The following is an 11,669-nucleotide window of genomic DNA, read 5'->3' as shown; positions in this document are numbered from 1 at the left end:
GCTCCGTCTTCACCCCGAGGACGTTGAGGAAAAGAGAAAGGCAGTGACTAGCAAATTTCATCCAGCAAGGACAAGGACCACCTCCATCGCTGCGAGACCTGGGCCTTTCCAGTGAGAAGGAGGGTAACGTCGCCGAAGGACCAGATGGCGACGAAGAAAGAGAAGTTTTGGTGGTGGAAGTCGAGAAGAAGACTTCGAAGGAGGTAAGAGTCATCGACCTCGAAAAAGCTAGAAGAGTCTCCAAAATCAGACTCTAAACCTCTTAAGGGATACTCTTCTCCGAAACATTCAACGACCGTAGCTGCATCCAAACAAAAGTAGGCTGTCGGATCCTTGGATAAACACTCCGGCACGGCGAAGGTCCTCGAAAAAACAAAGGCGCCGAAAGACGGTCTGGAAAAGGACACTTCGGCGTTGAAGAAAGAGAGACCATAACAAACCCCGACGACCGGTTCAACGTCATCAGCTGAAAAACAGAAAGCGGAAAATCTTGCCGCCGAAACACATGCAGCTGAGATTGAGAAAAAGAGAAGGCTAGAAGCTGAAACGGTGAATATCCTTCAGCGCAAAAAAGACTTCGAAAGCTTAAAGCAATTCAAGATACCGCCGAAAACAAGGGAAATGGAGGTCGAAAGGGCTGCCGAAGAACCAAGAGCACCAAGAACCCCCAAACAAATCAAAGAGGAAGAGGAAGGTTCATTCTTCTTTGGGGAAGACGTCCAGGAAGACTAGTAAGCATACGATGAATCAGCGAGCTCGGAAAATCAAGAGTTCCAATGGCAAGATGTCACCGACGAAACGCCGGAGGAGGCTGTGGAATCATATCCTTCTAGGCCATCACCTTCAGATGACATTGGCATGTATAATCAAGTAATAGAAAAGGCTGCAGAAACTTATGAGGTTCAACTTGAGTCATGTTTTTTATCAGAAACTCTGTCGACACAATTGAGCAATACATTCCTACCAATGCTGACTAGTGTCATGGACCCAGGTAAAGAGGCATTCAAAAAACCTGCAACATGCAAGGCTATAACACCAAGGGCAGAGAAGAAGTATAAACACTACTCTAAAGACCCTGTATACATCTGCGGATCAGTACCAGCGGACTTTATCATTGCCTCACCAGCAAGAAAAAGAGCAAATGTACTTACGACGGTGGGACCACCACGAGACAAGTCAAGCAAGAAATAGACCTCGTATGAAGGAAGGTGGAGAGAAGCGCAGCTAATCAGTGGTGAATAGCAAATTCCAATGCATTGCTAAACAGACATGCGTACCAACAATTCCAAAAAAGAGCTAGCCACCTGGTGGAAGAGGTTAAAAACATTTCTAATACATGTTTAAAATCATCCCTTGATGCTGCTGAAATGTCTAGCGAGTAAATGATTGGCATGACTGAAAGGAGGAATGCATGGCTTAGAATCTCAGGCTTCAAGCTATAAGTGCAAAGTAATCTCATTAACTCACTGTAGGAGAGTGGGGTCTGCAATCCTATGGTCACCCCAGATTTTTTGCTTTTTGCTTCACTGGTTTACGACTTTCCCTGGCTGTGGGCCTGCTAGTCAGACCCACAGCCTAGCTGTTCTCTCTCTAAATTGACAAACATGTACTTTAGGTGCATTTACCAATTGGTACTGGGCCACCTTATCAGTCCCTGTACCCAGGGCATAGGTGTACCCAGGGCCTACCAGGGGCTGAAGCATGTATTATGCCACCCCTGGCTGGCCATCTAAATCTAACACAACTGGCTGCATGACAGCTGGGGCAAGGTGGTGTAAACACCCTTTGCTGTAGATATAGTATACCTATATCTAACCCTAAAATGGACACATATATTCCTATCCGTCACTCCTATGGAAGGCCTTATCAATCCTGAAGGCAGAGTGCTTGGAATTATGTGAGATGATGCTCTGGCATGAGCTGAGCCCGTTTGCAGCTTGCGGAACCAAGTCCTAATAGCTGTTCCATGATAACGCTATACCATATACTCTTAAGTGCATTTTCAACCTCGCGCTTAAATGCCAACTCTGGTATAACATTATCAAAACATGTCGAGTAAGGTGTCATGCGATTTGGAATACTACCCCCTCGCCAATTCCGGCGACGGGGGTAGCACTCCACCCTTCTAGAGGGACACGACATGTATGTAACTGTGAACCCTGGTTAAAGTTAACTCGAGCCTCAGCATCACAAAATGGATGCTGCCACCACAGACACAAGTCTGACCTCCTGCTGCTGGGAGTCCTTCCAGCGAGGATGGCTTGGACAAAGGGTTTCCTGCCTTGGGAGGTGCTAGCACCACCCCAGACAGGATTTTGTGTATTGGGGTAGGGAGGCCTGAAAGGAATGAGACATGCCTGGGGCACACAAGGTGCCCTGTGCATACACCGGTTCAAACCAGTTACTGGGGCATCCCAGCCCCAGCTCTGGCGGGAAACCGGACAAAGGATAGGGGGTGTAGCCACCCCCTTTCCTGGTCCCACCCAGGGGAGGGACCTAGTCTGTAGTGCAGCCCCCTTTAGGAGAATAAAGGTAGGAGCTGGTCCCATTCCAAATTAGATTATCCTGAACTATTCAACACGAAGAAACTCTGGCCTTCGACGTTCTGCTCCACAGAAGACTGAAGAATCTCCCTTGTGGGCAAGGAGTGTCCACCCTGCAACTGCAGGCACCATCAAGCGTCCAGCGGCTTCACTTTGTCGTCTTCCCTCGAGGATCCAGACTTCAGAGCCCGACGAGACCCGGATTCCCAGACCTCTCCGACCTCTACCTACATCTACAGCAAAGCTGAGACCCGTGGGTGCGACGAGACACGTGGGACCGGCCATCTTGAACGAACCTGCACTTCGCTTCCAGCACGACTCCCGAGGTAAACTCGACCGAGTGCTTTGGGGACTGAGAAGCCCCAGCCCCGAGCAGCCCCTGCACCGAAGATCAGCCCTCCAGCATCCATGAGATCTGCGTGGGGCCCTTCTGCTTTGTTGCTGCTCGATGCGTTGTCTGGTCACTTGCCGGCTGGCTAGTGGCCTCCCAGACGACGAACCTTTGAATCTTCACTGCTGGTCTGGTTGCTCCAGACTGGCCCTTGCCCCCTTCCAAAAGAGGGGCACCCCGGACTCTCCTAGTCCGCACCAGACGTCTTTTCCACTCACCGTGTGGGTTGCCTTTGCCAAGGCCTGTTGAGTCCAATCCCAGCTCGTGCCTCGATCCTGGTCGTCGAAGACACCTCCTGGTCCACGTGGCTGCAGAGTCAAGCGTCCACTCTTCACCTGATCGCGACGACAGCACCTCGTTCCTTCCTGGTTCCACACCGGTCACTGGCTAGTGACTTTGAACACTGTCCCCTCTGCTTTCAGGTCCTCTTCTTCACCGATCCACCCTTGGATTACACCGGACATCTTCCTCCTGGTCGCCTGCAGCATCTTTTCTTTCAGGCTCCATTGACTTCAACGCGAGAACCTGACACACTTTGGCACCTATGCACCCGCAGCCCGTGGGTGAGGTAACGAGAGCATTTCGGTGCTCAAGGGTAGTCTAACTGTCCTAGTGTCTAATTCCACAGTCGTTGTAGTCCTATCTAGTCAGGATTGTCCGTAGTCACCTTTAACTTGAACTGTACTGTCCATAGACGTTGTTACGCATCTCGCGTGTGAGTTCACACTATGCACACGCATTCCGTGGGCCTCCTATTACTTACCTGAAGTTAGTATAGCGTGGTCCCATCGATCCTACAGCCTCTGGACAGCTCCATTCCGATTATCGACTTTCACATTCCACTTACTTAGTATATGGTTTGTCGTGCCCCTAGGGCACCATTGTAATTTTGTGCGACTTGTAGTATTTTTCGTAAGAGATTGTCATGTGCTTAGCCCTCTGACCTCATAAAGAGTTCAGAGGTGTTGTTATTAATAAATATACTGTTTAATTTCATAACAACCTGTGTGGTGTCCTTTCACTTGGTATTCAAGGGGTTATATTGTGGTAAAACAGCTGGCTTCACATGCCAAAAGAGTTTAGCCTAAGACTGCTTTGTCCATGCTACCATTAGGATAGCTGGTCTATAAGGTTGACTTACAACCAATCACCATAAGGGTTGTTTGGACTGATACAAGGTGATCACTAGAACTAGTGAGCATCATATATCAGGCCAACTTCTCACACTCACCATTCAATGAAGAAGAATTGTTTGGAACTGTGGTTGATGAGAATCTTAATCGGCTAAAGAAGGACAACAAAACCGCGAGATCCATGGGGGCTCGCGGGTTTAGAGGCATGCGTAGAGGCACACCTTCAAGAAGACCAGCAGGAAGAGGTACACACCAACCTACTACTTCACATCAAAGTTGCCAGCAGACATACCAAGCTGGAAACCAGGTCACAATTCAGGGACAGCAACAAAGCTGGCAATACCAAGGAAGAGGGGCCTTTCGATGGTGCCCCCTTAGCAGTGGTCAGCCACAAAGAGGGGGACAGAAAACTTCGACCAAGTGACTGCACTCACAAGGAGGTACTCTCACAAACAACAGCAGTGAGAGTACACACAAAGCAGCAGTTACCAAAAGAAGAGAAAATCAGTTTACACTTCCTCCAACATACCACCCCTGTAGGAGGCAGACTACAACTTTTCCAACAACAGCGAAGAGAAATGACCACAGACAAATGGATTCTGAACATAATACAGCACGGTTACTTTATAGAGTTAACAAAACCGCCTCCACACAGAAGACCAAACAAAATACATTCAATAGGAATTATCTCACCTAGTCAATATGGTGTAAGAACTTCAGGGAAAACATGTAATAGAGCAGGTACCACACAAAGAAAAGTACAACGGAGTGTACAAAGGGTAGCTGTTTCGTACATCTGCCATGCTGCAATATGGGTGCCTGTACATACTTTCACAAAAGTACTTCTGCCTTGACAGGTCGTTCCAGTGGATTTTCACTTACCTGCTCAGTTCTGTAGGACTTTTTGGTGAGAGTCCACTACCCAGACCTTTCATCTTGGGAGGTAGTGCTATGATACCTAATCTTAAATTGAGGAATATGCACTTAAAAGTAACCATCAGAATAGGTTAATTTACAATGTTCGTGCTCTTTCTGATGGATACTTTCTGATTCCTCACCTTTTGAATCTCCCAGGCATCAGACTGAATCCAGAAACTTTTCAATAGCTCTCTGCATCAATAGGGGGCCCTGATAACATCTCTGCACCAAAAGTGGCACCTTTGTGATTTCAGCAGAGCCATAAAACACCCCCATCTGTGCTGAAGTCAGTTATTTTTTCCACACCAGCAACTTGTATTCAGGCTCTTCATATATCCTCAAGGGGTTCTTTGACGTTTGGTGAATTAAAAAATGCTATGCACAGTAAAACATGCTACCCTCCAAACATTCAGAGTTTAAACCATGCAGGGTCTTTAATGGACAAATGTCTATCACAGATGCACATCCAATGCCATTACTCTGTGGGAGTCCAAAGCTGCTAATTACCTTGAGCCTGTGATCACCATTGCACAAAGGCAAATTGCACACCATAGTTGACATCACTGGAGTTGCCACTGTCACTGCCACTGCCATCGAGGCAGTTGTAGGAAAGTGCCACTTTTTGACATGATCTCCCTCACATTTTGCTCACTGGTACTGATGTTTATTAGTAGCACACTCAGTCTCAGCGAACCAAGCGCCAGTGCTAGTGCTCTAGCCTTTTAAAATTAGACAAATGTTCAATTGTAATCCAATTGGCAAGGACTTTAGCACCCCTGTAAGTTCCTAGTAAATGGTACCCAGGGCCTAGGTGCCAAAGAGGGTCCCTAAGGGCTGCAGCATATATTATGCCCCCCTAAGGAACCCACACAGCACGCAGACTGCCATTGCAGGATGCGTGAAATGTTGCAAACCATTCTGAAAACACGACATGGCACACTCACTGAGTGCATGCCCATGTACACTGCATGGACTATAGGTAATTCACCCGTCCTGCAGGCTTTGGAGCCCTAAGGTATGGTGCTTTATATTACATGTGAGGGCACCTTTGCATGAGCTGATGTGTCCCTGTATTACCTAATTCCATTGTTAGATATTGGAAGTGCTCAGGAAGCCATCTCCAGGACTTGAACTGGGCACTGGTCATTCGTGTTAACCATCTACATGATGGCTTCACTGAAAATAATGGTGTTTGGTATCAAAGATCTTCTCTTAATAAATCTATACTGATGACCGTATTGGATTTATTCTGACCTGCACCCAGAGGGTACCTTAGAGGTGCCTCCTGTAACTCTACTAGTCACATAGTGTTCTGGCTGACTATCTTATAGCCTACCACCACAGACTAGTTTCTGACCCCCTGCAAGGGAGAGCCCTCGCTCTGAGGTCAGAAACAATGCCTGCTCTGACGGAAGGTGTTCACACCTTCTCCAGCAGGATGACTAGTGTTTTACAATGTTAAGGCCAGAGGCTTCAAAGCTTCTGCCCCTTTGATATGCAACAACGCCTTTCCCCCAGACTTGGGGAACGCCACCCCCTGCCCTGGGGCCCATTCACCACCAGAACTGGTTCGAAATTAGATAGATAGATGGCTTGTCTCATTCACTAGCTAGGCACCCCTGTAAGGTGGGCCACCTGAAGTGGACAGTCGAAGGGTTTCTTTTGCAACACTGGCGTCAGAAAATGGAGATCACAAACAAATTCCACAATGGTGAGGCCCAGACCTTATACAAAGCAGGTGAGTGTACCACTTTGTTGTTGTCTTTTGTTTTTAACCCCTTCCATGCTGATGACGGCCCCCAGCCGTCATGCACTACAGTGCTCGTGTGCTGATGACGACTGGGGGCCGTCATGACCGCACCCGCGTTGAAATCTTCAGCACAGGAGCAGAATCGGCCCAGCATGGAAGGGGTTAAGATAGCCAACTTTAGATAGAGATGGCGTTGTATTAAAGAGTAATGAGACACATACTTCACAACCTGTATTTGTCACCTCTTTTCTACAGGTGTGAAGCTCACCCTGCCGGTATTGAGGTATTTTTTGTATATGAATATGCACCATTGCACAGAACTAGTATGCAGTAGCTGATTTACTATACAGGTCCTGAAGAAAGCCTGGGCGTAAGGTCCGATAGGCTGAAACTAGTTGACCAGTTTTGATAAGCGGCCTATTTGTTGAAAGCCGCTTTTTGACACATTTTTATTAGGGCTGGAAGAGATGTCAGAATAAAAGAAATGTTCTCTACCAAATTCTTTTTAATGTTCACTCACTTTGCACTGCACTGTCTCCTTTTCCATCACCTACCCTATCTGTTATCTCATGACTGTGTGGGTCATGGTTTTATAGCCTTTCCTACACCTCTTTCCTGTGATCATTAGGAGAGGTGTTGGTAGGATATCCAAATGATGACACTGGCCATTTGGGCAGTTGATGAAAATCCGACTTTTCCTTGTTGAGGTCGCCTCTCAGTATTCTTTACACTTTAGTTGTGATACCTTTGATGTCTTTTTTTTATTGCTCTTTAATCTTCTTGACCACCTGATTTTGTTATGTAAAGTCAGAAAATGGAGCCCAGGGCTTTAGGATTACACCCCAAGGTCCGCTAGGGCTCTGTCAGAGCTTCTGAACACAGACCAGCTGGGGAGACCTTCAAGGGCCTGCTGGCTTCTGTCCCGTGCACTTTGCAACACCCAAGACTGGAGAAAGGAACCCAGGGCTGGGGTCTTCCATCCCAGGGCCTGCCGGTGATCTGACCCTGGGCCCAGTGAGTGCTTTTTATCCCGGGCAAGCAGGGGATACCTGCCCAGGCTTGCAGTACCCTGTCCTGGTTGCCTGCCAAGGTTTGCAGGACCCAGTCCTGGGCACTTTGGGGCATAGTGGGCCGGACACAGGAGCATAGGGGCTTCTACCACATGCTCTGACCCAGGACTTGGCCAGAACTACTGCACCCAGACAAGCAGGGGACGCCTCCTAGGCCTGTGGGACCACGTCCCGTGCACATTGCGACACGGCGGGCTGTAGAAGGTAGCCCAAGGACTGGGGGCCTCCAACCCAGGGCTTGCTGGAGCTCTGACCTGGGGCCCGGTCAGCTCTTCTTATCCTAGTCAAGCAGGGGAGGCCTCCTTGGCCTGTGGGACCCTGCCCCAGACACTTTGCGACCTTGTGGGTCAGAGAAGGGAACCCAGGACTTGGGGCTTCCACCCTAGGGCCCGCCAGGGGTATGTACCTGGGTCCTGACAGAGTTTCTGAACACAGACCAGCAGGAGAGACCTTCCGGCCCTGATTGCCCCTGTCCCATGCACTTTGCTGCATGGCAGGCTGGAGAAGGGAGCTAAGGGCCTCTACCCCTGGGTCCACTTGGGCTCTATACTGGGGCTTGGTCAGAACTTCTGCACCCAAACAAGTAGTAGAGGCCTCTTCAGGCCTGCGGGACCACGTCCTGATGCACTTTGTGACACAGCATGGTGGAGAAGAGAACCCAGGGCATCTACCCCTAGGTCCACCGGGGCTCTGTCCCGGGGCTTGGCCAGAGCTTGTGAACGCAGACAAGCGGGGGAGGCCTCCCCAGTTTGTGAGTCCCCATTGGCTGCACCATGAGACACTGCGGGCAAGGGAACGGAGCCCAGGGTCCGCATCAGGGCTCAGTCAGATCTTTTCAACCTGAACAAGGAGGCAAGAGCTCCCCGAGCCTGTGGGGTCCTGGGCACTTTTGTTACACAATTGGCCGGAGAAAGGAGACTAAGCTTGAGGGTTTCCACTCCAAGCCTGCCAGTGCTCTGACTCCAGCCTGGTCAGAGCTTATTATTCTGGGCCAGCAGGGGAGAACTCCCTGGGACACTGGGTCCCTGCTCCGGGAAAATGGCCAAAGGCTTGGGGCTTCCACTCCCAGTCCTACTTAGGAACCTCTGCTCAAAACCGGGGTCAGAGCCCATCCCAGGTACGTAGGGGAGGTCGAGACCTGCCCAGACCTGCAGGTCTTCATCCATTGCACATTATGACATGGCACCCAGAAACCAGGTCTCCTAGGTCCTTAACTCAGGCCTGCCTATGCAATGCATATTCTTTTAATCCATGCACACAGAGTAACAGAGGGGTACATCCGAGAGAATGTATCCGACGTCCTAGAGCCTGAGTGGAATTCAAATGAGTCCTCCAGGGCAGCTTGGGAATCTAAACACTGAGTCACATGAAGAGAAAGATATGTTTGTTTATTTATTTTACGCAAAAAACATCACCAGTGGCGTTGGCATGGCACATTTTGCACCACCTATGTAGGAGTGGTGAAGGACCCCTAATTTGAATTATGCCCAGACCCATTTGTAACACCGGCATACTCGTAGCAAATTTCTTTTTGGAAGCATATTCATCTTACTATTACAGTTTTGGAAACCTGAAGAAAATGCCGCAGATTGATGAGGTGATCTTTCCATTTTAGTTGAAGTAACCACCATATTCGTTCAAAAGCAATGTACACTGCAGGAGATTTGTATTTCCGCTTTTACTCAGAAGATCAAGACTTCTTTTCTTCTAAGCATCCATCAAGAAAATTGTTATCATTGGTCCAATTAGCCTGTGAAGTGAGAAGGTATAGTTTACTCTGTTCGGAACATCTGGGATCTTCAAATAAAAGATGCGTGGGTATTGGTATCCTAAGAATGTTGTTTGTCTATGAAGGGCCCAGCCTAAACTTGCTCAAATATCTGGATGCAAGGACCTGGGTGTATCATCTGTTCTCTTTTAGTTGGCCAAGTGTGTAGAAAGTTGAATGATTCATCTTTATGCTCAGTAAGCCAGTGGTCTTTTAAAAGAAATGCCAGTCTGGCTCTTTTGGAGATGGAGTTGTGTCCTAATACAGGTGTCCGCCCATTTAATCCACAAAAGCTCTCCAGTAGTTTGGAGTTAATTGCATCTGCATAGTCCTTTTCAGTGATAATTAAGCAATTAGTAGCGAGCAACGTCTTGAAGTTGAAGAGCATAGCAAAGTGTTTAACACCTTTAAATCACCTTTGCTTGTTGATGACTTCAGAGTCCCACTTGAAGTGTCAAGAATAATATCAGATTGTTTTTAGGGCAGTCTACAATCAATTGAATGTTGCTCCATGACCATATGTCCTTAGAGGGTGGGGGTAAATCATCCATGCAGTCAGCAAATTTTCTGTAATGAGATTTTTTTCTCCTTCTTTTCTAGGACTCAATCAGGTTCTCAGTCAGCAAGCAAATAATGAAGCCAGTCCTTTAGACAGCTTGATTCAGAGACTTCAGCAGGAACAAGATCATAGGGTTTCTGGTGACACCGGGACTGGCAGTACTATTCGTGTAGGCAGAGGTAAGCAAGCCACATTTAAATCCTTTTTATATATTACAATATACAAACTAATCTTCAGGTGACCAACATAATTTGAATTAAAGATCTGGTAGTTTGTTAATATGTTGGTTTATTTAATAACAGTAGTTAAATTAAGTGAAAATAATAATCTGTGAATTAGTCAAATGGCATTTTCATGCATCAAAATAATTAGTTGGATCTTCCTGTATTGCACTGATAAATAGTACGTGGAGCAGGCGTGATACTTTAGTAGGATATATCATGCTATGCGTATGCTGTATTTTTGAGATGATGGGGCTACTTGAATATCACTGTGCTGTGAAGTACTGTTAATTTATTTTTTGTAAGAAGGTTAATGCTTACAGACTTCATTTATTTGTGTGTATCAGATCAATCCCAGCTTTGGTTTTAAAAGCTGCACCCCTTTCTCACAGGCACACTCAACCAGCATATTCCCTAGATATAATTTTACTTCTTATTTGCTGGTGCTGATACAAGGGGCAACAGTTGTTCCTTGTAGCATGCAGGCTGAAGCCTTGTGAAGAGTGTGAGAAGTTGGCCTGATATGCAGTGCTCACTATTCTAGTGATCACTATGTATCAGTCCAAACAACCCTTATTGATGATTGGTTGTAAGTCAACCTTACAGACCAGCTATCCTAGTAGCATGGATACGAGCAGTCTAAGGCTAAGACTCTAGAGGGCGTGTTAAGCCAGCTGTTTTACCATCACATTACCCCTTGAACACCCAGTGAAAGGACACCACACAAGTTGTTATGAAAATAAACAGATATTTATTTATAACAAGTCTACCCTGAACTCTTTATGAGTCAGGGAGCTAAGCACACAACAAAACTCTTACGAAAATACTTTAAGTCGCACAATTTACACAAATGCCCGAGGGGCACGAAAAACCATATATTACAAAAGTGGAATGCGAATTACTAGCAGGTAAGTAACTATTCTCATAGACTTTAGAAACGCTAGGCCTACAATACTAAACCCTTAGATTAGTAGCAGGAGGCCTGTGGACGTCGTGTGCAGAGTGGGAACTCTCACGCGTAAGGCGGGAAAAAGTCTATGGAGGCTAGCAAAGACAAAGTTACTGTTCTCGGGCGAACCCGACTAGGTGGGTCGAAAACAAGAGTGGATCCGAACACTTAGAGTGTTGGACTATGCTGAAGCACCGGAGTACTTGGTTTACCTAGCCCAGGGGCTGCGCTGCATAGGGTTCAAGTTGCGTCGGAAACCCTCGTTGAAGATCCAGGAGCCTGAAGAAAGAAGTTGCTGGCAGGCGGCCAGTGAAGGAGTTCGTGGTGATCCAAGCCTTGATCAGGGAAGAAGAAACCTGTAAGCAGA

At 47.4% G+C, this 11,669-nt stretch overlaps 1 protein-coding gene across 2 annotated transcripts in view; it reads left to right on the top strand.

Moving 5' to 3' along the window:
* PHIP (PHIP subunit of CUL4-Ring ligase complex) overlaps positions 1–11,669 on the top strand; it is a 2,061,705-nt gene that overhangs the window by 402,488 nt on the left and 1,647,548 nt on the right. For both annotated transcript variants that reach the window (XM_078648101.1, XM_078648100.1), the window contains exon 18: positions 10,174–10,311. In XM_078648101.1, the coding sequence (XP_078504227.1) occupies positions 10,174–10,311 (138 nt within the window). The remainder of the gene's footprint in view (positions 1–10,173; positions 10,312–11,669) is intronic.

Source organism: Lissotriton helveticus, chromosome 6 (assembly GCF_964261635.1).
Source record: "Lissotriton helveticus chromosome 6, aLisHel1.1, whole genome shotgun sequence".
NCBI lineage: Eukaryota > Metazoa > Chordata > Amphibia > Caudata > Salamandridae > Lissotriton > Lissotriton helveticus.
This window is presented reverse-complemented; position numbering and strand designations above follow the sequence as displayed.